This window comes from Lethenteron reissneri, chromosome 21 (genome assembly GCF_015708825.2).
Source record: "Lethenteron reissneri isolate LAM-NWPU_2019-01 chromosome 21, ASM1570882v1, whole genome shotgun sequence".
NCBI lineage: Eukaryota > Metazoa > Chordata > Hyperoartia > Petromyzontiformes > Petromyzontidae > Lethenteron > Lethenteron reissneri.
In genome coordinates this window covers 3,793,221-3,820,614 of record NC_083799.1, presented here as the reverse complement: position 1 = coordinate 3,820,614, position 27,394 = coordinate 3,793,221, and the positions used below count along the sequence as shown (strand labels likewise).

At 46.3% G+C, this 27,394-nt stretch overlaps 1 protein-coding gene across 2 annotated transcripts; it reads right to left on the bottom strand.

Annotated features, from left to right (window-relative positions):
* Window positions 1-52: 52 nt before the first annotated feature.
* On the bottom strand, window positions 53-23,176 carry ZRANB3 (zinc finger RANBP2-type containing 3). 2 transcript variants are annotated; one of them, XM_061555521.1, is made up of 21 exons: window positions 22,604-23,176; window positions 17,214-17,232; window positions 16,723-16,901; window positions 14,423-14,654; window positions 13,235-13,320; window positions 12,840-13,014; window positions 12,286-12,417; window positions 10,727-10,846; window positions 9,910-10,029; window positions 9,130-9,384; window positions 8,247-8,396; window positions 7,339-7,975; window positions 6,575-6,991; window positions 6,020-6,123; window positions 5,737-5,838; window positions 5,455-5,597; window positions 4,816-4,956; window positions 3,488-3,743; window positions 2,854-3,039; window positions 1,473-1,604; window positions 53-1,117 (listed from the first exon to the last, which is right to left on the bottom strand). In XM_061555521.1, the coding sequence occupies exons 1-21, from the start codon at window positions 22,996-22,998 to the stop codon at window positions 1,019-1,021; spliced, it is 4,080 nt and encodes a 1,359-aa protein (XP_061411505.1). In that variant the 5' UTR covers window positions 22,999-23,176; the 3' UTR covers window positions 53-1,018. The 2 variants fall into 2 exon arrangements, with proteins under 2 accessions (XP_061411505.1, XP_061411506.1); XM_061555522.1 differs by having other exon boundaries at window positions 9,205-9,384.
* Between the last annotated feature and the right edge of the window lie 4,218 nt (window positions 23,177-27,394).

Sequence of the window (27,394 nt, the reverse complement as noted above, 5' to 3'; positions counted from 1 at the left end):
ATAATACAGTATTTGAAACGCCGTAAATGAATGTATTGCATAAGACAGAAAGTTATATTTGACCATAACCTGAAATTTTATGGACACTTTATACCAAGTAGGGAGAGTAACAGTGGTCGGCCAAAACATTTTTAAACATTGTTAGGACAAGGGATGAAAAATGCGAATTGCAGAGACAAGAAAACTTTAGAACAAAATTTACAGAAAACGTAATCTAAAAAAAATGTTACAAAACACACACATGGGTACAGCTAATGCGCATATAATATTGATATAGAATTTGTCCATTTGTGCACATGTTCTCCATTTGTAAAAAAAATACTATTTTCTTAATTGGTTCGACAAGACCCGAATTCATATTTTGACTAGAAAACAGCCTCCAGTGTATGTTTGCAGAGTACACAATGAAGCAATGTAACGCAAAATAATTGACAATGGTTCCATACAACTCACTGTGGCCACCTATTGCTGGAGGCAGCAATATTCAGCTGCGTGTGCGGCCATGCAGGTAAGTACAGGGCCCCACAATAATAATGAAACACTTTGAAATACAACTGTAAATGAACAAAGTCCAGAATGTATTGTAACGGTGCAATATCTTATACCCTAACCATAAGAAAAATACAGTACACATCTGTTTCCTCTACAGATATTTGAGTTATCTAACGTTCCATGGGAATTTTCTCCAGGTACTTCAGCTCCCTTCCTACATGCTAAAATACTCAATAACTATAAAAAATATAACCATTAGCCTCCTGGCAACGACTCTTCGGGCACGGTGGTTTGCTGTGCTAGATAAAGGACATTCTTTATGTTATTAGAATCAGACGCAGCAATATCTGCATGTTACAACTGTTAAACGGAAAAAATATCATTCCCGTGACATGGACTCCACCAGCCGGTCCTCGCGTGCGCTGCAATGGCGGTCGCTGGCTTGTAGCACAGTCACCACCGCGCGAGCAGGAATGCCGATCTTTGCAATCGAGATTCCCCTTTAGTCCGAGATCCCGGCTTGCGGTCACTTTTTCTGGAAGAAGAGCGTGATGTCGGCCCCGTATTGCGCAGCTTTCGCCCGTTTCACCATCTGCTTTCTCTCCACCTCCTGCTTGTTGGTTTTCTGCGACAGCAGAGACAATTCACGCGCAATGTTACCGATTGTTCTGCGAGTCAGAATACCTAAACGATGGAGCAAAGTCACCCACAGAGCAGTGGGCAGAAAAGTAATCAGACTTCTGCATGGACAAGGCAATGCTGCTTGACATGCGAAATTACCATACGCGTCATGGTTGGTGCTGCCAGAGAAAAAAACAATACCCAACTAATTTTAAGTCGCCAGGTTCATATGGTCGTGCAAAAACCCAGAGCGCAATCACTCAACCCACAAAGTTATGAATCTAAACATGGATACAAACATGTGCGCCAATTGTAAAGCGGAGGCTGTGGCGTGGCAGGGGTTGTTGGCGACACCACACCTTCTCGTGGCACACGGTGCACAGTGTCTGCAGGTTGTCCAGGTGGCACTGCCCACCGCCGTTCCACACGGGCTGGATGTGGTCAGCCTGCCAGAATTGGCCGGCCCTGGGCTCCCGGATCATCTCATTCAGCTGTTGCGAGTTGCACGAGGGGGGGGGGGGGGCAAGTGTACGAGCACGTCACAACACAATCAGGAATTAAAAAAAAAAATCACTTTATATTAGTACATTCGCCAAGGTGGTGTTCAATACGTAAAGTTATGTACTGTACAGAAATAGATTTTATCGCCAATGATATTTTTTTAAACGCCAATTCTGATGGCGTTTTGTGACGGGAACCGATTTGTCTGAAATTCTCATGGTGTGAAAGCACTTCAGTCAGTCTCTCACCTATTACCGGATTTAAATACCCTGTGCAAAGAGTGATCTCCTCATATGGCATTTCAAGCAAGATTTTAAAAAGCCTTCAATAAAGTAAAAATTTTGCTATTAAACCTCGGCATACAAAACAAAGCTGAGACCATACATTTGTAATGTTCTTGAAGGAGACGGAGACTTCTTAGAGGCCACACGCTTTTATTCACCAATACTTACTACACCTAACACAAGGGGTATACGGTTCCCGTACCCGCTATCCTGAGGAGCTACAGACTCCGGACTTGCCGGCTATCTCCCCCGCTAGCCTAGCGTCCTCCGGCTGGGACCTAGGGGAGGCACACTGACCCGCCGCTGGCCCGGCGGGTCCCTGACCTCTGGTCGCTCGAGACCTTCGCCCTCACAAGGGCGGGAAGGCTGGGAGCCAGGGTCCTATCCAGGACCTATCTCCCCTGACCACTGGTGACACTGAGCCCCAGCCCTGACAAGGGCTGGAAGGCTTGGTCCAGGGTCCTAGCTGTCTTCAGCCGACTTGGGTCTTCGTGTAGCAGAACTAAGCAAGAGCTCTCAGCGCTCCAGCTTTTATACCTGTTCGTGGCCGGATTAACCAATCCCCGGCCAACTCTTGGACCCCTCCGATTGGTTCTTCCCAATCTGGCGTTTGGATCCTACCTCACCCCATTTGACCCTAACTGTTTGATTGAGCGGGAAAACCTTGTTTACCAACTGCTCTCTCACAGCTTGCGAACAGCGAGTAGTTATCACCACTACACATTCATTAAACTTGAGACACTGGTTTAATGACTGCTGGCTGAAACCCAGATTGCAACCCAGGATTATCAGCAGTGTCGGTTAAGCATTCTGTAATGGCCATTATGAAGCCTCTGTGCAAATTGCGTACATTACATCGCGGTGATGACCGAGCGGCATTACAAACAAATGCCGAGTTGAGGCGGAGGCAGGGGGAGAGGTGTGAGGGGGGCGTCCATGTGTGCGTGGGCGCCACCTGCTCCACGGAGAGTGCGGCCATGACGGTGGCCTCCAGCAGGGCCTTGCGTTGGGGGCGCGGGGCACCGCGGACGCGCGAGAAGAGCTCCTGCGCGTCGAGCCCGCACGCCCGGCACACTCCGCACTCCGCGTCGCGCACCGCTCCGCGCACACAGCTGTTGTAGGAGCGTAGGTTGAAATCCTCCTGCCCAGGAAAACGGAGGTAGATGCATCAGGAGCGGCGAGGTGGGGGGAGGGGTGGCGGCCAACAAATGCGAGGCAGAAATTGTGCTAATGTGGTAACGATGGGGCAGTGAGGCATTCACCATGAATCATCATCTACATCGTATTTGATTAAACAGTCCCCTTCTGATCAAGTAATTAACTCCCTGCAATTAACCAGGGGAGAGCCCATGCAGAATATATTCTTATATTCTTTACAAAGTCTATGTATAAGTAAATACATTTATTTATTTTAAGACTAATTTCATGTTTATAGTTTGCAAGTTCTCGTTCCAAAAATAAGACTCGATATGAAAATGACCGTGCATGCCAATAATTTCACGTAAGATCCTGTAAAAACAAGTATTGGATGAGTAATTATTATTACTTCCATGCTAAAACCGCCTTCATCCCCTGCTGACGTCGCACACCTGGCAGGCGCGCGAGCAGAAGCGCGTGGCCCAGTCGGCGGCGCCGGTGAGAGCAGCCGAGGTGCCGGGGCTCGATCCCGCAGCAGCGCCTGCTGCGGTAGAGGCCTGCTGGGTCGGCTTGGAACAGCCCAGGCACAGCGGCCGCCCAGAGCCATCCACAGCCTGCAGGAACCCCACGCTGGGCACCTCGTCAACGCCAGGAGCGTCGGGGATGGTGGACGCCGCTGACTGAGGCACTTTCTTCTCAGCATTCGCCCTGTTGTGTATCACCGAGGGCATAGTAGCAACAGCATGCTGATATGTGCCCTAAGCCGACTTCATTGCTTTCGCGAAGAGCTTTGTTGGGTTGATCCAACTAATCTGAGCAAATCGCCATACAGCATTTTCTGGTTAGTTAGAAATTGCATGACTCTGTGCACCTATGTCATTATGTTCCCAAAAAGTAATATGCTCATCTAAATAAATAATTATTTATTGATGATGCGTTGGCAACGGTGCACAAGCGCAGTTCATAAAAAAAAACTCACATTCTTCACTAACACTACCTTAAAAGGAAATATATAATTGCAGATGTTAGGGCAATGGCCCTTCTTTCTCCGTGTGCGGTGAAAAAATGTTGCCTGATATTTGTTCCTTTTCGTAGGCAGTGTTATTGACTGTGTTGAGATTTTTCATCTCAAAAAGCAACCCGAGTGCCGTCACTGCAGACACGCGGAGGGAACATTCTGAGATGAACTTGACGAGCAAAGCGGGAGGGGAGAGGATGATCCTACGGCAGTCATCACGGGGAGGGGGTGCAGGCCAGAGTTATCTTACCTTTGACCGTCACAGTCATATATTTGGAGGGAGTTTACATGTTCTCCCCGTGGCCGCGTGGATTTTTTCTCCGGGTCCTCCGGTTTTTCCCTCCACATTTCAAAACATGCGTTTAGACTATTTCGATTATTTTGCTACGATAAATGTCCAAATGATAAGCCACTTTGTTGAGCTATCATTTGCAGCCAGGTCGTTTAAAAAAAATAAGTTAATACATCAGTGGGCTTTGTCTGGTAGGATGGGGATGGTTTAGTCTTATTTGTTTGTGTTTAGGTGATTTGTTTACCTTTCTTGTATTTTGCACTCCTATCATGTTTTTGTACTGTTTGTTGTTGGAATGTTCTTTGCTGCCCCGACTGGACATCTGCGAAAAAGAGCTTTATAGCTCATCGGATTCCTCCAATATTCTGATTCCGATTCAAGGTAACGCCTATGAATTTGCCCAAGTGCACCACCACCACCTTTCAACATTGCAAGTCCAGCAATGCCAAAGGTGGCGTGGGGCCACACACTTCTCTGTGCCGTGCGTGGGCTCAGGGTCGTGCTTCCCATCCAATGGCTTGACCCCGGGCTTGGTCACGAGCCGCACGCTGCCGCCCTCCTGCTTGGCTGTGCTCAGCGCTCGCTCCGCCACATCCGTCTTGCTCAGGAACCTAGCGCAGGGCCAGCACGGCCCAGGTGAGACCCATGCCAGCAGAACAATTCGACACACAATGACGACGCCGCCGTCTCCTCGGCGGAAAGACTATTGGCAGCGGCGAGCATCTCATAGGACCGACGTGAAATTATGCTGTCAAAATGTTTAACAAAGTACAAATCTCGTGTAAAAACACTGGCACTTGAGTCCATGTATAATTAGTTTAGACATAGCAAACACTATTTTGGAAATGCTGCTCATCAAGACTGGAATGTAGGTCAGTTGTCAGAGCAGCAATTATGAGCTCGCAAATTTTAAAATAAGCCAAAGATGATGCAGCCCATCTTTCCTCTGGAGTCAGTAAAAAGCCCACCACCCGATGAGACTGCACCACTTGGCGGGAGGTCAACAACAGCTATTCCATGGACAGACTCGTCTCTGTCATAGTAAAGGTGAATTTCCACCTACGGCTCAGAACAAATGATGGCAACTCTGCTGTGTGTTTGGTCATCACCGTTTGGTGCAGTGCTGCTTCCTTTGGCCCACGGAGATCTCCTCCACAGCCAGAGCGGGGCTGCGGAACATCTGGCCACTCTTGCGCAGGATGCGCTGCTTCATGGGCGGGAGGGCGTCCCACTCGCGCACAAACCGTTGCACCTGCCAGGCCGTCACCAGTACATTTGAGAAACAGTCACAGCGTGGAGCAAACAAGAGGACCAGTTTTGGCAGGGGCCCAATTAACAGGCCCAAATAAAAGATGGCTAAAGTAAAAAAATATATCATTTCCCAGGCGTACCAGAACCAGGTTGCGTTTGTGCTGCAGGATGTCTGGCAGCTCATCCCAGTTCTCCAGCTTAATGTCCAGAGGGATGAAGTTACAATGGAGGGGTTGCCCATCCTGCCGGTAGAAAACAAAAAATAACTGCAGCCCACCACCCGTTTAAATATCTCTTTTGTGAGTATATTAGCACTGTAAAGCAGGAACAACAAAGCCTTCTCGTCCCAATGTAAATCAAGGACTGTAAAAATAAAGGGGTGTTTGTGGTAAAAAGCGCCAGCTGTTCAGCCCCGGGCCCCACCGTGGTAAAGAGGAACACACGGTCCGTATTCCTGCTGGCACAGAACATGAAGCTGTCAAATGCAGGCACGTCCACCTGGCACGAATCCTCTCTGTCCGCAGCACCTGGTGGAGGGAAGTGAAGGAGACAAAGAAACGTTTATTAGCCACTCCACAGCGACACAACTTGAAATCATTGTCCGTGTAAATGACTCGTGTTGAAAGATTGAACAATAATTTACAGCTTTTGTCAATCTACTAACGGATAAAGGCTTTGTCATGCAGTATCAGTCATGGGAGTTGAATGTGACCATACTTCACTGTCGGCTCATGCACTGCTCAGTGCAGTGCATGAACACCTGCGTCACTGGTCCACTCAGTGTTACTACAACAACTAAATCCCCCAATGGATTAATGCAAAAGCCCCCTGTTTACAATTGCTGGTATAGAATAAACACTGTTATAACATGGCAAACAAATATTAGAAAAAAAAAATGCTCAATGCAATGAGGATGTAGTTAAGGTGCATTTGCTAATATTAACTGTAGTGGTGCAAAAGCATTACTCATAAACACACCTTTCTCAACTTCCATGCTTGTGGGTTCTGGCTGGGTTGCATCATCCCCAGCAGCGACAGAGACTCCTGCTTTGCTTCCTTGGCCATTCAGCCCATCCTCAGCACAGCTGCTCGCTTCTCCCACCACTGTCGGCGGCAGGCAGCTATGACTGTCCGTCTCGGGCTTGACAGGGTCCAACGTCTGTCTGACCTCGTCTTCCATAACGAGTCGATGACGGGTAACGGGATCTTCATCATCGTCACTCTCCGATACGGTTATGCACTCTCCCCATGCCTGCGAACATGCCTGTGGCTCAGAGTCCGCAGACTTTCCGGGGGATGGCGCTGCATGATTGCGCGTGCCCCTCGGGGCCTGCTCTGTGCCGTCTGTTTTTCTTCCAGCGGTGATCTCTCCAGGTGCGCCATCAGTTTTTCTTTCTACAGCAACAATTGTACAAAGTGCAAAACAAGGTTAAGATGAAACTATGAAATTAGAATGAACAACAATAGCATTCAAATAATTTCTGTTACAAAAGGTACGTTCCATGAATGAATCGCTTACATGTCTATATAACATTGCCTGATCCTGTTGTACAAAACTTTTGGGCTGAAGCCCTGAAATATGACTACAAAACAATACCATAAACCTACCTTTCTCTTTCAACATAAGAATGCACTGTGAATAAATGGATTCTTTTTTTACTGTGTTTGACCATCTGTCTTGTTGTGAATGACATACAATGAAAACGAATCTACCATTGGGTGGCTGCCACGGGGAGCCTTACCGCTGGGCCGGACTGCGTTGCACATCTCGCAGTAAAGCATGAGGCCGTTGTTGCTGTACGTGCACATGCTGCAATCCCACGCCGCCAGCGTGTCCTCGCGACCGTCGCATGGCAACAGCACACGCCCTCGCTGCGGCCCCTTAGGCCTGCACTGGGTGGCCGGATCTTTCCTCCGTCGTGTAGTGCTTTTCCTGCGCAAAGCGCTCGCAGAACCAGACTTAGCAACCAAACGAGTTTGCTGCCCCGCATGGGGGGAGGCTTGCGATACCATTGGGGAGGTCATGGCTGGGGATGCTGGAGATGCTGGGGATGGTGGGGTTCTGGACTTTTGCAGTTCAGTGTTGGGAGATGTCGCAATAGGAAGGCGGAATTTCTTGCTCTGCGGCTTAAACTCCTCTCCTTCAGGAACCCCCCTCTTCCCACTCGATAAGAGTCTCAATCCGTCCAGAGAAGCACCATCACCATCTGCAGGCTCGTCGACACCTTCCTCACTCGGGGCAGAACGCGCATCCCATGCCGTATCCACGCTGCCGTTTTCCCTTTCATCATCACAACCCCCATCTGAGTTTGCCTTCACTCTGGGTGCAGTTGGTTTCTTAAAGAACCCTCTGATGTCAGGCTGCTTGTCTTTCTCTCGCTGTCCACACACACATTTTTATCATTATTATTTTCTTAGGCATCACTTTTCTCTCCAAGGTCTCAACGCACCTTTCATAACTGTTGGCTCCCTGCAGTGACATTTAGGATGCAGAACAAAATTTACTAAGGTCACACCGCTGACCTTATTCTCTATGAAACACAAACTTGTGGTCCCTTTGCATGCACAATATAGGTCAAACAATCAAAAGCTCTGCAGGGTGACTAGCAATGTTTAACACAGGCGAACCTCTGCGGAGCACCACTGTTACCTGTGTAAAGAAAAAGGCCTCTTCCTCAGGAATGGTGTCACTGGGCACCCAGGCCATGGCATGGCTCAGGAAATCGCACTTGTCCGTGTCCGCCTCCTGCACCCCCAACTGCTCCAATCGGCCATTTAGGGTGCTACTGGTGACAAATATCTGCACACGAGCATCCTACGTTAAGCCGAATGAAACCTCATAGCCAGTGCTTACCAGGAAACATCTATTAAGACCTCAATGATAAGAACGGCAGCACCCGTCTCAGCACCGATATTGGCGACATTGAACCTGAAATTCATTTAGGCAGCAGACTGAGACAACAGACCACACAGTAACGCTACTGTCCGCTTAAATAATTCTCTGGCAGCGTTTCAAGTTTTCGTCAGGCTCCTCCTGAAGCCATCCACTGGCTCACCAACCTCGACATGAAGATATTAACGTCGCCGATTACCTCCCCACCGTATGACTAGGAAACTGGGATTATTGTGCAGTGTATTAAAGTGATTTCCTACTCAAAAGAGCATTGAGGCATTGCTTATCTACCATTCACAGCCATGAGCCAGTGGTGGAAATTCCACATCCAATGGTGGGGGCAAGTCTCTCCCAAGGACAACCGCTGTTCACTTCACTACAAAATTGTACTCTTTAAATAAAGCATAGAATTATTACATATGCATGTATGTTGAACTTATTTTGCACCGTACGTAGCTCACCGTACTATTCTAACTAAACACGAAGAGCAGCCCTAAAGAAATGAGTTTTCAATTCTCCGAACTGCGTACACACCTACATTGGGCAACGGCACAGCGTCCGTCCATAATAATGATATTTCAAATCACATTTCGAACTGCCCCACTTATAACTAACTCATTACAAACGTAACCCAACTCACCCAGGTTGAGTGACAACCGCACGCGCGCTTCCAACCACAAGGCAAAACCCTCCCACCCCGGGCGAGACTAGGCACCTTGCGGTTGATCATGGCCCAAAGAAGAGAGTCTAGCGTGCCCTTGGCGATGAGGTAGTGGATGTGCACGGAGCTGCACTGGCCGATGCGGTGGGCACGATCCTCTGCTTGCTTCATGTGGCCTGGGTCCCAGTAGAGCTCGGCAAATACCACGTGCGTGGCCGCCGTGAACGTCAGGCCCTGGAGGTGAGCACCAGGTACACAACAGATTCACCGGTTATGCTCTGCTCTTAATTTTAATCATAATAATTTAGATGTATAAGGCATCCTTAAACAACAGATCTCAAGAATGCCATGCGTGTAAAGGAGAAAAATGAGAAAAAAGAAACCAGAGAGAAATACTCTATAGACAAGATTGAGAACTTCAGGGAGGGAACGCCTTTTTATATAGGTGGGTCTTCAGCCATTAAAAAAAATTCGTATCAATTATTTCCCATTTACGCAAAGGTTACGCACATTTTTTACCGCAAAACTGAATCAAATGAGAAAGACAACAAGCAAGACAACAACAAAAAACACAAACAAGAGAATTTGAATCTTTAATCTTGATTCAAGTTCAAACCTCGACTTTAATTGTGATCCTCAGTTATGAAAAATTTATTAATTGCAGAAAATGTGCTCAGTGAAAAAAAACATGAGCGAGCCGAGCCGTGAGGTCGGCCCACGCGATGGGATTAAGGGGGATGCCCGTACGCACTCCAATACCTGCCCAGCGGCCTTAATGCTGAGCACAGCGACGCGGATGCTGGCGTCGTTTTGAAACTGGTGGACGAGTCGACTCCTCTCAGCCGCTGGTACGCTCCCGTCGATGCGAATGTAGCGCACCTGCAACACACACTGTGGTGTGACGCGGCACGAGCGGAGGCGAGGAATTTCACTGTGCACAGTAAACGTAATCCTTTATTCACGCAGATGAGGCGCAGGTGGATCAGAAGACTGTTTAAAGAAGTTTACATGTGAGAATGTTTGTAACCAATTGTACAAACGAGGACTGGGAGGTGCTAATTTACATTTCCAGTCCTGAATCAGAAGCACATATTCCTCATTCCGATGACAAGAAAAAAGCCATATATAGTACAACCAATGTTGAATTGCAGAAACAATATTCAAAAGTAATAACAATTTACAGCCATTTCTCAATCCACTGCAGGATGCCATGTTGGTAATGTGGATTGTTTGACCATACCTCACCTCACTGGTCAGTACGGGCTGCTGAAGGTGGTGCCCATAACAGGTTCAAATATCCCTCGCCAATGATATGAGCAGTCACTGGGAATTGAACTCAGGTCGCTGAGTACAAAGTACAGTGCACCTTCTCCAAAGTGGAACTCAAGGTATCGGCCAATACTTTACTGATAATTGATTCATGTTGAAGAACTTTGGAGGAACTAGAACAAGCCTATGAACAGATCAGCAACTCGCAGTAATGGCATTGATTAATTCTGTACTGCCATCTAAACTGAGCAGGCCAGAGCCCTCACCTGACCAGACACAATAAAGTGGGTGCAGAGGGAGGCAGTACCTTGCTCTCCACCACAGCCTCCGTGCAGGCTTGCAGCATCACCAGGTGGTGTGCAAACACAAGGAACTTCATGGAGTCATTCTCCAGAAGCATCTTGATGTAGTCTTTGACTGCTCCGGCCTGATATTAACAATAAGAACAATAATACATTACATGAACAGTAAATGTACACACAAAGCCCTTCAACTGCTGGATGATGGCCTCCCCACACCAAGCGCCTAATGGGAGTAAGTTGACCATACTTCACTACACTGATCTGTTGAAGAAAGGGAGCATAGATGTTCGAGCAAAGTAAACAACTGATTGTGCTGATCTGCACCCTTGTTCAGAATGTGGTTCCACAGCAGCCTACTACACCTGTTTTATTTCGTTGTGGTAGCACATACATCCAAACCATATCGTGTTACCACTGTGCTCAGCACATTTCGGGTGATTGGCTCATATGAATTAACACCGCACCTTTGGTAAACAAACTACTCCAAGACATCTTAAAGAAAACAATATATACAAGCACAAAATCTTGACTTAAAGTTTTCGTGACTGCAGGAATTCATATTCTGTGGATCTTTCGGTAAAATCATGTAGATAGGTTCAAAGAAAATAACACTGAGCATATTGTCTGCAATTAATCCATTTTCCATAACTGAGGATCACAATTAAAGTCGAGGTTTGAACTTGAATCAAGATTAAAGATTCAAATTCTCTTGTTTGTGTTTTTTTGTTGTCTTACTTGTTGTCTTTCTCATTTGATTCCGCTTTGCGGTAAAAAATGTGCGTAACGTTTGCGTAAATGGGAAATTGATACGAAATTTTTTTTATGGCTGAAGACCCACCTATGTAAAAAGGCGTTCCCTCCCAGAAGTTCTCAATCTTGTCTATAGAGTATTTCTGCTGCTGACACTTGGGTAACGCCCATTTTTAAACCTTTATAAACAGTTTGCCTTTAGAAGCCAACCCCCTTTTCCTGATGACGACCGCTTGTGTTGCGATCGAAACGTCGTAGTTTTTTGTTATTTTCTTTGAACCTATCCACGTGACTTTACCGAAAGACCCAAATAATATATACACGCGCACACTCAACACAATAGTGAGTGTGTAAGCTCCAGGCCGCCGTTTTACTAGCTGATGCATCTTTGCAACATGCTTCAATAGATAGCAGAGGGCAGAAAACCAGGCAGCAATGGTCAGTTTGTCTCACTTAATGCACAGTGGCAAAACGAAGCGTGGCGGTGCACGTGCATGGCGCAGCGCTTCAGGGGCAGGGTTGGTAGCTCATGTAACCATCACAAGCGCTAGACACATGTGGTGGCCTGGAGGCGGCTGTACAACAAGTATAGTGAGTAGGTTGCCGATTTATTTGTCAGGATTTTTGTTTAGCATGTGGGTTTTATATAGTTCATTAATAAACCAATGTAAATAATCAATACGGAATTGGCCAAATATCTCAATTAGTATCCTCATGAAAAAAGTTTTGAGATTCAGTAGGGTAAATAAATAATACCATTATTAATTCTGTATTATTGTAACAAAGGCTGACATTGCATAAGCTCCCCACTCACCTTGGCCACAGCTGTCTGTTTGAAAAGACGAGTAATCAGGCTCATGACCTGCACTACGCTGCTGCTAGGGCAGCTGTTGCTTCTGACAAGCTTCAGCAGTGCCTCCCACTCATCCAGCATCGCATTCACCTCCTGCGGTGACACGCCGCGCATACATTGTCGGTCTTGGGGAAATGTCATTCATACAAAGAAAATTACAATATCCCCCAATGGCCTCCAGAGGATACTGGCTATATTGCAATGGTCTAATTTGACTATTTATTATTACAAATTATCAGCAATCTATTAATTTATATATACAAATGTAAAACTCTGAAAGATAACAATTCAATGGTGTTAAGGTTTCTCTATGGCACAGGTGGTTAAAAACCATGGTTAAATATATTATGCAAAATGAACCTAATGAGCAACCTTGCAATTCAGTTCCTGAAGAATCTTCCAGCACGTGGAGCAAAACGTCGAACATCATGCCAAACAACACAGGATATAACACGAAAATGAATCCAAGATCTAAACAGCGCTACTGTGAACACCTACACGATCATTTCACTCACCCTGGTGGCCTCCTTGGAGAGGTCGAAGGGGATGCGCTGGCGGATCTTGGGGGGCAATTGCGTAAGCACCTCGTCCTTGAGCCGTCGGATCATGAATGCGTTGAGCCGCCCATGCAGCTCCTGCAGGTTGGAGGCCCCCTTGCAGTCCCACTGCCGTTGACCGCGGCCAAAAAACCTGGACGGCAAGAGCGCACGTTTGTGCTCGCACGAGCGAGATCGCACACAACTCCCACCGCTCGCCCCATCGCAGTGCAAAACCAGCTCGCCAATGGCACAAGAACGTGTCAATGTCTTCTATGTGAAGGCATAATAATATTGCATTACAGTTTCATAAAGGGGTAATGAAAATAAAATTGCCACTTTAGCGTGTGCCAAGGTAAGCAAAGAGTATTCACCTCATGCGTGCGTCGCAGTAGCGCTTGGCATACTCGGTCCACTTGCCAAACCGATTTGGGTACAAGGCATCAATCTGCATGTACAGCTGTGAAATCAAAACACCACATCAGTCTTCGATAAGTATTACATCATGGGACCATGAGGACATTGCATGTGTAGCGTCGATTATGCACATCTTATACCGTCGGTATATATACTTATCTGCAGTTGCGGGCACAGGCCCATAGAGGGTGCCACCCTGAACTGGGGAAGATCAGAGAGAGCCGGACCGTTGAGGCGCCGGGTTCTCATCCCCAGACCGCAGGTGAGGGGTTGGGGGCTTCTTCCATGGCCCCCTGGAAGGTTCCAGAGAGGGGGCGGTACCGGGGGCGGAGAGCCCCCGAGAGGTGTATAAAAGGGGCACCGCTGGGACAGCTCGGGGCAGTGTTCCAAAGACGAAGAACAGAAGACCAGCCTAGCTAGGACCCTGGGACCCCGGGCCCGACGTCCTTGTAAGGGCCGGGCCGAGCTCGGGCCAGTAGTCAGAACCCGTACCCTGGGGTGGGTCGGGTCAGTTAGCCTCCCCTAGGGCACAGATAGCCGGAGGTCTGAGAGCCAGGGTTACTGAGTGTGAGGGCACGTTAGCCCGGAGGCTGTACCTCCGTAGATAGTGGGCGTTAAGGGGAGTTCTGTTGTAGTTTGTAATAAACCGTGTTGCCTCTAAAGACGTCTCAAGTCTCCTGGAACCCACTACACATGGACAGATCTTTTACCAATCTACTGCTGGATGAAGGCCTCCCCATGCCTTTCAGTCGTGGGGCTTATTTGACCATAATTCACCACACTCGTCTGTGTGGGTTGGTGCAGAAGAATATAATCGTGGGAGCATAGAAATACACGAGAGCAATGGGTTTTGCTGCACTGCCCTCTGCTGTCCACCACGTAGCCCCTACGTCTATAAAAACCTATTTGTACATGAAAGTTCCACATCCAAGCACTGTCTAGGCTCCGACCTGCTTAGCTTGTCGAGATTCTGACGTGATCGGGTACATTCCACGTGATTTGGTCATGGTGCCACAAGCACAAAAATGGGGATACAAATATAATTTAGAGTTATACTTTACACACTAAGGAAATAAAATAAATTCAAAAAGTTAGGGGGGATGCGTGTGAGGGGGGGGGGGTGATGGGTGGTCAGTTAGGTGCACCTCCTCGGGGCGCGCGAGGGCGGGCGTTCCAGTAAGCAGCAGTGCTCGGCGCGCCCCCTGGACGAGCGGCAGCAGCAGGCGGCTGCGGGTGGCCGTGCGTGTCTTCATGTAGTGCGACTCGTCAACCAGCACCACCTGGAAGCGGCGCCGCTGCAGCGCCTCCACCAGCAGCGCGGCATCAGCCGTGAGCAGGCCGTAGCCCAGGACCGTTACTCGGCTCTCTGTGACCGCCCTGTTGGCCACACCATGCGTGCACACGCGATAAAAACCATTACCCGCAGCCTGCAAAGTCCTACTTGACAGCCGAGACAATTTAGTTTGTTACTTGGACATGTGTGTGTCGCGGGCGGTAAAGCTAACTATTTTACAGCACTGTACCATGCTCTGGACGTCTATGCGCCCCGAATTACCAACCCCCACAAACCCGTGTTGGTCAAATAGGCTCCACAACACACAGAAACAAGTTCAACATGCATAAATATAAATACATACAATGGTTTGACAAAAGGGTTGTACGGACATGTGTGTGCACCTTAAAAAGGCTCGGTTACAAACTCAGATAAACACAAATATTAATGCAATTTATGTATCCAGGAAAACTTATCTGAGTCAAGACTTTTTTTGCAGGCAGTCCTATTAATTATTTTTCCTTCATTTGTTTGCACATGTGAGGAAAGCCGAAGATTTAAATGCATAGTAAGGGATTATTCTCAACGGTGTGCACAGGTGGATTCACGAATCCATTGGCTGTACTCCCATCTCCCAGCCACCTAGCATCCCAGCCAGGGTGGGTGTTTCGCAAACGTATGCTATCGACCAACCCTCGCCTCCAAAACAGTGGCTCACGGGTGTACTTCACCACACATAAATAATGAGCAGGATCTGTGTTGACAGAAATGGATAATGAGCAAGAACCGATGTTGAAAGAGATGGATAATCGGAAAACTAAAAATCCTCATGCCTCGGTCACTAATACTGCCCAGTTATGGAGAAGGGCACTTACCCAAAATTTGCCATGCATTTAATATAAATTTTAGGCTGGGTAGAGCCAAGGCACTAGCCATTGAGCTAAAGACGAAAATACATTGAACCTTTCATGTTTAGTCTCTGATGAAGGTTTATAGAGCACAACATTGCAGGCACAAAACCTAAATGCATTCACTCTACCTTCGCATGACCACGTTTCACATTCAGCTTGGCAAATTGAACGTGGCAGCTGCTCACTGTTGTTGCCTTGCCATCAGCCCCTGTTTTACATTTTATTTATTTCCTGCCATTCTAGGATCCCACTGAGCTAGGTCAGGGGACAAAAGTGCTCACACACCTCAAATGAAGAACTTACCTCTCTCGTACCTGTGTCAGCATTGAGTGGAAAGTGAAAAACAAATCTCTTGTCCTAATCTGCTGGAGAACCCAAAATGGCATTCTTCTCTTTACACATTGTTTAATGGGTTAAAGGGTTTAAAGAATTGCATTGCGGCCATTCTAAGTCATGTTTTCACATTCTTTGTTTTGTACCAAAAGGCATGTCAAGAAGCCAGTGTCCCCAAATTCGTCGTGGTGGCGAGATGTTAACTACCTCGCCTGGTATGCAGAAGGTTGTATGTTAGTTCCCGACCCTAACACCTGTTGTATATTTGGAGTTTGAAAGTCTCCCTGTAGTCGTGTGGATTTTTCTCCGGGTCGTCCAGTATATCCCTCCACATTTAGAAACATGCGTTTAGAGTATTTGGCTGCTCTTAATAAATGTCCAAAAAATATGCCACTTCGTTGACCTATCATTTGAGGCCAGGTTGCTTCTTCAAAATAGCGATATAGCTCAGTGGGCCTTACCTTGTAAAATTAAAAGAAAAAGCAAATGCCAAGCAGTGCTCACATCTGCTGACTTCTGATGGAAACTGTGACGGGAACAAATCTATCCATGGGAGAAGCACCGATGGTCTCCTGCGGAGAGGTGCGTTTCCACCAGGTGGTGTACAGTATTAAATGTCCCAAAGGGAGGCAAGGGCCGAGTTGGCCCTGGCCGGCATTTTACCGCACAATCACACAATTGGGAACCCTACTGCTTTGCCAACTGTGCTGTGTTCTGGCCATTCACTTAAAGTACAGCACAGTCGTGCATCAAATTAAACAAAGGTTGAATGCTCTTGCAAAGCCAGCTGCCCCATGAGAGTGTGGCCAGCTTCGAGGGAAACTCATTGAATTCTCGGCAACACCGGGCAATGGAAGGAGACACACAATTATTAATTACAAATTGACAAAGAAAAGGACCTTTAAGCCAGGTGTATTGCTGGCAGTACCGGATATCGGTTTTGTTCTCCACCAGGTGAATGTCCCCAGGCAGCAGCTCGGGCACCCACTTCTCCAACTCCTCAATCCACAAGTACTTGAGGGATGATGGCACAACGACAAGCATTGGCCACTCGGCGCGGTAGATGTAGGCCACCGCGATGGCCTGGATCGTCTTCCCCAGTCCCATCTCACGTGGAAAAACACAGCAGCAGACTCACACTGGCTTCACACTTACAAATTCGCCGCCAACAATTCATGAGGGATGTAATTTAAAATGTGGGCGACTATTTTGGGCTTTTGAGAGGTTTTTGCATTTTCATTGTGCAAAGTAAATGAAAAATTTGCTCAAATTAGAACTAATGTAATGTAATGTGTGCGATTGCAAAATAAGATTATATTTTTTAACCCAAATCCCGACATGGTTGAATAAAGCTACTAAAGGATGCAGTTGTTTAATAGGTTTATACATATTAAAGAATGAATAATATGCACACCTTACCTCATCAGCAATCATGCATCTGGAACAAGGGAAACATGAACATGAGCAATAACGCATCGATGATCTTTGAAAAAATATCAAAATCAGTTTTTTATAAAATCACCAATGCACACGAATGATGACATCATCAACTCCATTGTGCGAAGAGCAAGCCAGCAAAGGTAATGTAGAAAGGACACTGTCCAAAACTTTGCCTTTCATATAATTTTCGTTTAAGGCATCGTTATTGATGAATGTGATTAAATATTTTCAACAACGGTACAAAGGGTTGCCCTTTCTCTCAAAGGCAACCACACATGATACTTGATATAGAAAACTAATTAATGTTAATGAGGACATTCACATGGATTTATTGCTGCTAGCGGCCACTTGGGCCCATGTTTTGCCGCACAACAAATGAATCGCCACTTTCGCCGTGTTCTCTCCCGTTAAGGTTAATTGCAAACTCACACACGTTGGGCTACTTTGTCTCTGCGCCGCGGTGCCCCAGATTGCTGCCAGCAGGGTATATACATCAATGTCCAGAGCTGGCCCTCGCAGGGATGCACTAAGCAACGACGTGATGGATTTGGCCGCATGATCGTATTCTGTACCTTACTTTTATATTTATATGATTACATTTTATACAGGAAAAACTCTTTCCGTGGTGCGCCAAGGGTGTCCACTGGCATTGGCACCCGTGCATGCCATTCACCAATTCACACAAGTTTCATGAATAAATCAGATTTCAATTTTAAATTATACATGGAAACACCCTGCAGCCCTGAGTGTAGGGGCTTAATGATGAGGAACAAGCTGAACTCAATGCTGTGGCAAAGGAATAGGTCTCTTGATTAATTCAATCAAAAGAGCATTTATTCCTTTCATATCACATTATTGCAAATTCAACCCGTTCGTGCAAGCATAACAATTAATGTATTGTGTATTCTCTTGCGTACGGGGCTCTCAAAGGTGGCATCAAAGCATGCATATGGATCTCTAATTACAGACACCAGATTTAAAGTGAATAATTTAAAGGTAATAGGACTCGTAGCCAATACACTTGGTAAATGTCCAAATCATCATGATGTGCTTAATGACTGCTCTGCAAATAATACTCTTGGGAGTTTAAGTGCGTTATAGATTAAAGGATGTGACAATCTATATCTTTTTATCTTACTCCACAGGTACTGTAATTGAAGCATTCCTCATCACCACTGATGTCTAATTATTTTTTACAGCTGTGCAGTGCTATCATATGTACTAAACATGAACCCACATAGGGATACATTTCCAGTAACCGTGGATACAGAGCACTCTTTTTTGTGAAATGTAATTCAAGAATTTGATATCGTAGTGAGTCGACTGAAGAGCCAACAAAAGCCCCTCATGTGTATATGCACAATAACAGCAGGCGCATTTGTCAAAGCCACGTGGCAAAAAGTAAGAGAAATGGTGAACAGCCACACACGTACAACGCACATGCCACTGCAATTAATATTGACAAATGTTCTAATCTCTGACACTGCGGCTGATTTATATAAGAAGCAAGCATTATAGACAGTTGCATGCGCTCCTACGAACAATAATATTATTTTCTAATAGTAATAATGATGGTTTCGGAAAATGTATGACAGAAAAATGATTACAAAAAAATCTACCTTGATAAAAATACTTTAAATAAATATATTGTATTTAAAATAACATTTGGGCTGAAGCGATTGAAAAAAAAGATGCTTGTAATCATGTAAGTGGAGTCATTTCTCAAACTTGTAATTGGAAACCCAGTGATAAAGTACCATGTAAATAGCGCCCAAACGTGCTCTGTTTGTGTCAATTGAATATCAATTACGATTTGGGATGGGTAGGAAGGATTTACTTTTAAATTTAAAATAAGATTGAATTTAACCTGTGAGCTTTCCTGGTATCAATATTCAGAAAATGTCACGTGAAATAATTTGGTACATTGAAACAATGCATGTAAAAAACACATTAAATATTCTTTAACATGAGTTGACACTAAATCTGGGGAAATGTGGAAAACAGAATACAGTATGATAAAAGACAGATGGTACATTTCTATTAGCTGCTGAAGGTTCTTCACTGTCATGCTGCATGCTAGAATATTCATAGGTATAAATTGCTTTTTTTATTTGAGGAAACCCATTTTTTTACAAATCTGTACGCACTGGCCTGTTTGAGACACGTGCATTCAGTAAGACACGACTCGCATTAACTGAAATGTGACTGCCTATTGTTACTAAAGCACTTGCATATTCGCAATTACGGAATTAATATGCTGAAACACGGTGGTTGATCAACTTTCCAAATGCAACTCACCACATCTGCCCCTTTTAATTAATACTATCATTACAACAATCGAGTAACCTTGCAACTTCGCTGTCTGAACATTACAGAGCAGACGGATTCGGTGAGAGGAAATGGTCGAACGGTACAGTACTTAGTTATCAACTACCACATGCTGCTAGGCAGCTAGCTAGCTGGGCTAAGGGACAACCCTTCAATGCCCTGAATTAATGTGTCCCAAGCAGACTGCATTTTGAATGGAATGATTAAACTCCAACTATAATTTACTAAACCACTGCCTTAGGAACTTACATCTTTATAAGCTATCCAGAACTATTAAGTGTGAGTAGATGACATGCAAATGATAAGCTGGTGCGTATATGCGAGCACTAAAAGCCACTGAATGCACCGAGTGGGGACGTATTGGGGACGTATTGGTGTCGTCACCCCTGAGTGCTTGATCTCGTGTGCGCAAGCCGCCTGTGGCATGTGGCGGGCCGACAATTGGACAAATATAAATCTATTTTTCCTTCATTATTCAGTACCGTAACTCAGATTTTAGAAGATATCTACAGTTTGTCAATTATCTATTGAGAAGCTATATTTTTATATTTGTAAACATGAATTGTAGCAACCGCCACATACAATTAATATCATGTAATCATGCACATAATTAATACAAGTTATTTTTTCAGCAGAATGGAGTTGTAAAGGCAACGCGAGTAATAACTGTGGCATTTCAATGCATCTCAAGAGTGTGCAAACATGCAGACATTCATTTCGAGGATTACCCATTGCTCGCCAATGTGTTGTCACTTCGATTTAAAAAAAACACAACAAAAAACTAATTACATCTTGCAACGCAGTGGCATCCCATTGATTCCCATCACATTTAGGAATTAATAAACAAACATTGATGCTAGAAATGTACATGTCATTCTGCAGAATTTCTTCTCTGAAATAAACTCCTGACTGGTATAACAGATATATTTTAAAACCGGATACAGAGCCTTATGTAGAATCAAAGGGGTTTATTTGACGTGGAAAACAACACCACGTTTAACTAGAATTCAGGGGTGCGGCATCTCCCACGTGGCAATCAATTTCTGCGTGTTTATCTCCAGGTTTTTAAAAACTGAGTACATCAAGTATTTATTTCCCCGTCACTCAGCTTCAGTGCGATATGGTACGGTAGTATGCTAAAGACAAATCTGAAATTATACCCCACTAGTACTATCTAATACCAGGATAAAATGTCCTGTTTTTCTACGGTTGGGTATAACTACAGTACTGTGTCGCATGTCCTTCTGGTTGAGCTTGCCAGTAAAGCCCTGTGACCTGAAAGTGCATTTAGGTAATAACACTGCTGTCATAAGGGTGTGATATAAACAGTACCGCGTGAGCAGCATTATGACATAAGGTAATACAAGTCATTTGTATACCCAGGAAAGCCTCACTGATTATCAGAATAATTTTATATAAGGGCCCTGTAAAGGGATCTTAAGTAAATTACATTAGTGTTTGACATGTGGGATGAAACTGGAGTACCCTGAGAAAATCAACCAAGCATGAGCAGATGACACAAATCGGTGCACCCGTATAACAGCCGACTTGCTGTATGCCCTTACTTCTACGGGTCACATCATAGTACTGATGTAGGTGGGGTTCTCAACATTCTGCCAGTCGGTTCATAATGGACAAAAATTATGCGGCATCCAGTTTCAGCAGCCCTTGATTAAACCGGGATCTCAAGTGGAGATGGCGAGGCAGCCCGGGTTACCAAGTGGGGCAACAATATCTTTCAATTTTGCATTTTCACACAACTAAACGTATTCCAGTTCTGAGGAGTAAATATTGGCTGGATTTTTCAGGAAAGTAAAGTAATCTGATATGGTAATTATCTGGAACAAGTTCCCAACAAAATGTTTTGTCTCTGGACAAAACCAATGGCAAAAATTTAATATTCAGTACTTTTGGGAAAGGTAAATGCCAGAGGTGGGACAAAGTCATTGTTATGCAAGTCCAAGTCGAGTCTGAAGTCATCAAATTCATGACTCGAGTCTGACTCGAGTCCAAGTCACATGACTCGAGTCCACACCTCAGAGGTGGGACAAAGTCATTGTTATGCAAGTCCAAGTCGAGTCTGAAGTCATCAAATTCATGACTCGAGTCTGACTCGAGTCCAAGTCACATGACTCGAGTCCACACCTCAGGTAAATGCAGTAGGTAATGAGACAACTTCCAATTACCATTGACCATGCGACTACCGATAGTTGGTGATAATGTGGAGGTTTGAGCAGGCATGAAGCAATCCTCTCTGCATTAGCCGTCGCCCTCTGCTCAATTCTGCTACCCACACACCTCAAGCACATCCTGAATGGCCAAGCAATGCAGAAAAAACCCCGCAATGGCCACTTCCTTCATGGTTTATGTGGATAAGGGCCGAGCTGTGGCTTCTGTTTCAAACTCCATTAATTCAACACGCATACAAATAAAGGCATCGCTTATTAACTCACGCAGACTGTACGTCTCTTTATCCATTGTTTGGCTTAGTTTCTAGATTTACATTCAGGAGGGGCCTGTCTTGAGATGCATGGTCAATGTCTCAAGTGCAGTATATGTGCACACTTGAGACATTGACCAATCATCTCAAGACAGGCCCCTCCTGTATGAGTCTAGAAATTCAGCCTTTCAACGGACAAAGATGCACGTCCTGATGGGAGGAAAACGGAGCAAGGAGAGTGGTGCACATCACAAATCCACTTGCTTGTTCTGTACCTAAGAGGCTCATTGTTTCCATGCAGGTGGGTGCCAAACTGTGCATCCAAATCGCCGTTTAGGGTTTACACGATGACTGCGCCACCATTATCACATGCAGCCTTTACTCTAGGTCACCAATGCTGTGGAAAGGCACTCATCGAACGCGTGAAAGTCCATGGACCTCATTGTGTATCCCTTTATAATATCAACGCGCCCCAATGGATCTCGGTGTGAAACTCTTTGGATCTCAATGTGTCCTCTTTGTTTCAGTGTGGATCTCCACGAATCTCAGCATGGATCCCCGGATGGACCTCAACGTTGAAAGAGCTTGGGCAGTATCCCACCTGCCGCCTTTCTCCAGCGCGAACCTGACGCCCTGCTTCTGGAAGGGCATCAGCCGCTGGCGAAGTTTATCGGGAAGGACCGCCAACTCGGGGAAGTCCTCGCCTCCTTCACCTGCGTCTTCACAGTCACTCTCGGACACATCCCGTCCTGATGCTGCTGCTGCTCCTCCTTCCACGCTCCCGTCTTTACCAGTGCAGCAGGCGTTTGCATTTTCACGTGGACCTCCACCGCCATCACTAGCCTGAGTATCACCCAGACCTCTTCCATCGCCCACGCAAAATCCACCACCGTCAGCTACCCTGGCTACTTCGCCTCTAACCCTGCACCCGCTGCTGCTTCCTCTGCTCCGCTCGGGCGCCTTCACCCTGCACTTGGCCTTCAAGGGTGACAGCATGGTGTGTGTGGGCGGGCGGGCGGGCGGGCGGGCAGGCCTCTGTATTAACCCTACCGCGAGTGGCGCGCTACCAAACAACTCACGGCTTTGGCCAAACCGCGAGCGAGAAGACGAAGCGGCGGCCACAGCGCCGCGTGTACCGGCGTAGAACTTCCGCCCCACAGCGCTCAGCTGCTCGCGTTCCCGCGCAATTTACCACCCTCGACCAATCACGCGCGCCCTTACAGAACGCGCGCGCGCGCGGCGCTGCGAGCCAATGGGAAGCGCCGTAGCTGAGCCGCGCGGGTTAGCAACGCGCCGCGCAACAACAACACCCCTCCCCCCACGCGGCCTGCGCCCACGTGTTCGCGCACGTGGGCGCAGGCCGCCTCGCCGGATTGGCCCGTTCGCTCGGCTTTGCGCGCGACAAATTCGCCGCCTCTGATTTGCCCACACGGAACACGTGCCACGCCCTCCTGTGCCGCGGCGACGAATCTGATTGGCTTGGGGGAGGAGCAGAGGAGGGTTTTGATTGGGTGAAATCCACGCGTTTCATGTTTTTTTCTTTGGAGCCGTCCGTAAATGACGTCAGGCACCTCGGGGGGGTGGGGGGTCAGACATTTGTGACGATACGTGACTAGGGGGGGAGGGTTTGAGAAATGTGACGTCACATCAAAATGCGCAACTTTAAATAAATACTGTATAGACAACACGTTCTACTTAATTAAATAGACTTTTTAATAAATGTTTCTCTCCTACAACATCAGAGTGCAGCGCCACCTTAAATACGCACGACAAGGACAATAGTTTAAAGCGATTTGAAACATGTTTTATTTTTGTGACGTCATATTTGAGGGGGGTCTGACTTTTTGTGACGTCGTGACGATAGGGGGGGGGGTCAAAAATCGTCAAAATCGCGTGACGTCATCTATGGACGGCCCCTTTGCTCCAATGTGCATGCCCGTAGCTTTCACCGACCATACTGACCAGCGTGGTGAACTGGATGAGTCTATCATCTAGCAGTGAATTGGCAAATGGCCTGTACAATTTACATTGAGTGAGCTTGGTATAAACATGACGTAATCGTAAACGAGTTATGGTGGCTTAACCAGTGACATTGGCAAATTTGGAAAACTTGGCAGGCCCTTTCCCGAAAAGGAGTCTGGACTTGGCGAGTCTTACCTAGGTGAATGAGTGTAAGATAAGAGATGAAATAATTTAGCTGGTTGGCGTCATTCTACCACCAAAACAAGGCAAAAATATTCATAATACAGTTTTTTTTGGGTTAGATCACATCAGTGGCGGCTCCTGCAAAATCTCTCAGGGGGGGCAAATGTCTGGATGATTGATAAGGATAAGGTCCACCCATGCAATGGATAAATTAACAGCTTAAGCATGTAAAGGCAACTTCACTTCTTTAATATTAATGAAAAATAAAGTGACTCTTACAATACATCTTGTTTGTTTCTATACTCACTATTAAAACAAACCACTCAAGTTTATTTTATTAAAGATTCCACTAGGTGGCGATAAATTATATTGTTGGATGAAACGTGCTTACGTATGATGACGTTAGCACGTATGATGACATAAGCACGTTAGGACTTGCCCTCCCGGAAGCCATAGAGAATGCATTGGAGCGCCCGCCGTTCGAAAAAAACATCTTTCAATGTAAGTCTATGGGGCCACTCGGGGTGATTCTCAGCCGGAGTGAAATCGCCCAAAAAGAGGCGGTACTCCACAGAACGTGACATGACGCTGATTGGACTATATCCAGAGGCACAGTGACGGCTAGCGTGACTCTGTAGTTCAATGACATTGGTGGTGCGTCGCCCAATCGCCCTAATGAAGAAACCGCCCCTGGATCACATAAATATGTAATGAGCGACTTCCGCGACACATCGTGTAGAGGGTACTTTTATTTCTCACACTGGGCACAACACAGGCCAACACATCATTCTCACTGAGTACAACCCTTAGATTTTAACGTTTCTACTGGCTACACACAGCCGTTCACTCGGCGTGGTCCCACCGCCCTCACTCGGCTACGCCGCTGGCTGGCCGGCGTGACGATGACGGCGATGGAAACCCTGCACGAGATCTTCCACGTGGCCGGACGACGGAGAGAGATATCGGCGAGCAGCTACGCAGCCAAGACCCAAGACTCCACACACGAGCCCCGAGCCCCGGGTCCGCCCCCCCTTATATCCCCCCAGGCGTGGCTCGGCCCTGCCTCCGGCCACGCCCTCTCGTGGAAGCAGGTTCCCGGAGTATCTCGGCTAACCCCACCTGTTACCTTTGCCCCAGATACCTCTCCTTCTCTGATTGGTAGTTACTTTAACCGTGCCCATACCCGTGATTCCATTTCCCGGCCAGCAGGTGTCACCATATCATTACAAATATATAAATGTGTCGTTTAAACCCGCCACCACCCGACACAGCCAATTAGTAAGGTTTGTCACATAAACAGAACAAACCAAATAGTTACTAGTACAGCACACTGGTGTGTTGGAGAGCAAAGCCACAACATTTACAATCTGAGTACGACCTTTCGCCAGTAATTACAACCAGCTTTATCAGGCGACAGCCAGATTTGTGGAGAAATCTTCCTCTGTTGTTCCTTAAAGAGAGGGGTAGATGTGATGACGTCACTGGTGTGCTGTTCTTGTGCGAAGTGGGGGGGGGGGATTAATGAATGCATATAAATGACTATGGGTATGCATTGCCGGTTGGGTTATTTGCATGCTAATAAAAGCACATTATGCATGCACATTATTAAAGCCCATTGTTCTTGTACCTCCTGTTGAATGTGTGCACTAAAATAGCCATACCAGTCATTGTTCAAGGGTAATCCCTATTGAAGTATGGTGACCTGTATAGGCATGCATTTTCACAATATTACTTGATTTGAAGCTTTCGTGATTGCAGGAATTACTCTTTGGTTCTTTCGGTCAAGTCACGTAGAAATTAAATAAATTAAATAATAGAATACGACGTTTCGATTGCAACACAAGCAGTCGTCATCAGGTAGAATTAAATTTGAGAGAGAGACAAAACACAGACACAGAGACACACAGACAGAGACAACAGTCTGCTGGAGCAGAGAAATGAGCATGTCATTGAGAGAGCTGTGTGGAAATCCACCCCGAAGCGGCCGGGGGAGAGAAACAACGAATGGACCGATGAGAGCCTGGTAAATTGTTAGAGCGAGAAATAGGCAGGTGAGAAAACAAACTTAGCTATTTTTTGGAAATGTAATGCAATGCACCGCAGAGAGTTGGCTAAATATACAGTTAACGCATAGTCTGGTTGAGTATGTTCTCCAGAGATTGCTAAATTAGAAGTTAAGTGTGAAATTTGACAAACAGAGACGCAGAGAGAGAGAAAACAAACTTACACCCTCCCCGTAGAGGTGGTTCAAACTTGATTTGAAGCTTTCATTTTGTCTCTCTCTCAAATGTAGTTCTACCTGATGACGACTGCTTGTGTTGCAATAGAAATGTCGTATTCTATTATTTTTTTATTTTATTTCTACGTGACTTTACCGAAAGAACCAAAAAGTAATGAATGTATTACTTGATTATTCGCTTCCAAGCAGAACTAAGCCTATAGCTATCCGAACGGTTAAACGTATTTTTATTTATCTCAATTTCTATAGATTATCTAATTAGTCTTGGCTAGTAGTAACTAGTTTTGCACACAACTTAAACATTATCAAAATCAATTGAGTGTCTTTGTTGGCACGCGTCTTCTGCCCCTGCTGACAGTTGTATTTGAGAGTATTTAATGTTCCTTTGGTGTTATTTTAGTCTCGTTCTGATCATTCGTCCTGTTTTCCCAACATAGCATTTGCCACACGTGCAATTAATCCGGTGCACACCTTCTGTTGATAGCTTCGGTAATACATCTTTTGTACCAGATAACACATTCCTGCGGAGGGAGCTGGTAGGAACGTTGGGTTGCTCGGTCAATGGCCAGGGTCAACGGCGGCGTGGTGTATTCCGCAAATATGCCCGACTGTGAGGGCGGGCACAAGCCGGCGTGAGTAGGTTAAATGTTGAGTTTTATAAGGGCACCACGGGGTGACCAGCCCCTCCCCACCCAGCCCCATCCCTCCCACCCCCCACCCAGCCCCACCCCTCCCACCCCCCACCCAGCCCCACACTCCCCACTCAGCCCCTCCCCACCATCCCCACCCAGCCCCTCCCCACCCTCCCCTCCCCACCCAGCCCCACCCTCCCCACCCAGCCCCTCCCCACCCTCCCCTCCCCACCCAGCCCCTCCCTGCACGACGGACACAATAATCCTCTGTGGGCTGGTGTAACCAGGAGGTTCCTACCAGTATTAATTTCTGTATTTTATGTACCGTGCCAAGTCTGACTCGGATGTTTTGTTTTTCCAAACATCTGGCTAGTTT